This window comes from Eurypyga helias, unplaced genomic scaffold (assembly GCF_000690775.1).
Source record: "Eurypyga helias isolate BGI_N326 unplaced genomic scaffold, ASM69077v1 scaffold41909, whole genome shotgun sequence".
In the NCBI taxonomy this organism is placed as follows: Eukaryota; Metazoa; Chordata; class Aves; order Eurypygiformes; family Eurypygidae; genus Eurypyga; species Eurypyga helias.
In genome coordinates, this window is record NW_010272176.1 from 34284 (window position 1) to 36453 (window position 2170).

General features: G+C 40.8%; 1 protein-coding gene across 1 annotated transcript; it reads right to left on the reverse strand.

Moving 5' to 3' along the window:
- Positions 1–1007: 1007 nt before the first annotated feature.
- LOC104515175 (histone acetyltransferase KAT6B-like) lies at positions 1008–1867 on the reverse strand (the record flags this gene model as incomplete). Its single annotated transcript, XM_010159053.1, has 1 exon — positions 1008–1867. A coding segment is annotated over exon 1 (621 nt), but the record flags the coding sequence as incomplete, so codon positions are not given.
- Between the last annotated feature and the right edge of the window lie 303 nt (positions 1868–2170).

Genomic DNA, 2170 nt, shown 5'->3' on the forward strand with positions numbered 1-2170 from the left:
ATGTCTCAATCAGCTGAAGGAAAAGGGCAAGGAAAAACCACCATGCAGTTTCTAGTAGGAGACACTAACAACACCTCTACAATGGCAAAGTTGTCTGGGTATTCCATGCCAAAAGACTGCCACCAAACAAAACAAGCACCACCAAACCACCAACTTACAATATCCTAAGTAACTCAAGCAGAACAAGTAGCTTTTCTCCAAGGACACAGAAAATTCAAAACACACCTCACCATACTAAATGGGAATGATCAAAGAATGCCTATAGTCATGTCTTGGACACTATCCTTTCATAGGCAAGACATTAATTGACACCCCCTTCTCCCCAAAGGCTTAAACCCTGTGAATAATCAACCTGCAAATAAGGCCCATGAAACAGGAAAAAAAAAAGCCCACCATGTAGGAAGTCCAACACAACTGAAAGAGGAGGAGGGTTCCGCAGCTTAGCTCAATTGGTGACTCTGACGCCTTCCCTTATGTTCCTAGAATATTCACATTAACTCCAGTTTTAAAGCTAAGTATCTACATACAAATATCTTTAAATAAAATAACTCTAACAGTCTTAGATAATCAAGAGTTCTAGTGGCAGTATTTCAGGTGATATCCAAACTGAAAGACAATCAGTACATCCAGGCATAACACCAAGGTACAAGGCCACAATCAAATCACACTGCAGATTGCAGCAACGCCAGTCTGCCAGGTAAAACAGGATAATCTCACACCTAGAAGAGAGCACACAGCTGTGCTCTTTCCTGCCACTCTGTTTACCTACTGAAAATCCAAAGAGCAATCGATCCAACGCAGAATGGCAGGACATAGGGAGCAGTGTAAACTTCCTTTACCAGAATTGAATCTGCATGGATGCTTGACATGCATCCTCACTTACATACATTTAAACGGGTAAATAAAAAACAAGAAGAATCATTACCTTTTGTATTAGGTAAAAAAAAAGAAAGAATAACAAGAATAATTTTTGCATTAGTACATTTGCTCTCATTTTTCAGACTCACCTGGTCTTTTTCATGGGGTAGAAGGCTGACAGGTGGAAGAGAAGCTGGGAAAGTGCTGGAGTACTTTGGAGCTCCTTTACTTTCCAAACTGCCATAATTCACTCTGTACTGCGGTCCATCCTTCAGTAACCTCCCATTGTTCACAGCACGTTTGGCCCCCAGGCGCAACCTCTGCTGAAAGGCAGGATTGTTGAAAATATTTGCTAGGTCATTTTGACTTCTCAAATACTTCTCTATGTTTTTCAGGGAGGAGCCACTTGGTTCTTGAAGCCCTTCGATTGCTCTTCTCAAGAGTTTATTCCAATCCACATTACGAAGCTCATTACAAGCTCCTCTAGACCCCTTAACAGATTTAGGAATAGTGCCAGGTTTAACAGATGAAAACCGTCCAGGATTATCTGGGTCCTTGTAGGATGCAAGGCCTTTGTTGGTAACTTTAAGAATAGAACCATCTTGAACACTAAGTTCCAACTGTTCTGAAACAGTCTTCTTATCTAATCCATGGGAAGCACAAACAGCATGACATATTCTCTCTTCAGAAGGCCTTTGTTTCTGCTTTTTAACTTTTTGTATAGCTTCAAGAATCCACTCTGTATAAAGAGGGTTGGCAAGTTTTACCATGGTTGACCAGTAATTGTTTCCAGCCAAGGGTTACCCATAGAGGTTCCTCCTTATCGTTTTAGCAGATCTTTCAGAGGTTGTCCACACCTCAAACACAAATCAAAGGATCCCACACACTGCTTGGATGCATCTCAAAAACATCCATCCCAAAGAGTTGGAAATACCGGCTGACTGAAACTTCCAATTATTTTACAGGCATGGAAAGGTAGAAAGGATTCATTCGTGATGACACTGGTATATCCTTAATAGTCAGTTTGTTGAAACCTTCAAAAAGAAAAAACAGAGGCAAGGAGAGAATGCAATTAAAGGCTGTAGTAGTAAATGTGTTCAGACATGCAGTCAGACTGCAGATGCTGTAGTATTCAAAAATCTCTGTGAGATTATATGAAACGTTTGCCAACTCCCACGCCACACCAAACAACTCATCAGAAAATCCTTCCACTTCTCCTAACATTCAGTGGATTCAGTTTTCCTCAATTCCATCATCCCAACACTTAGCCTTCTACTGACTTGTTAGACAATTTCCATTCAGCCAGATATCT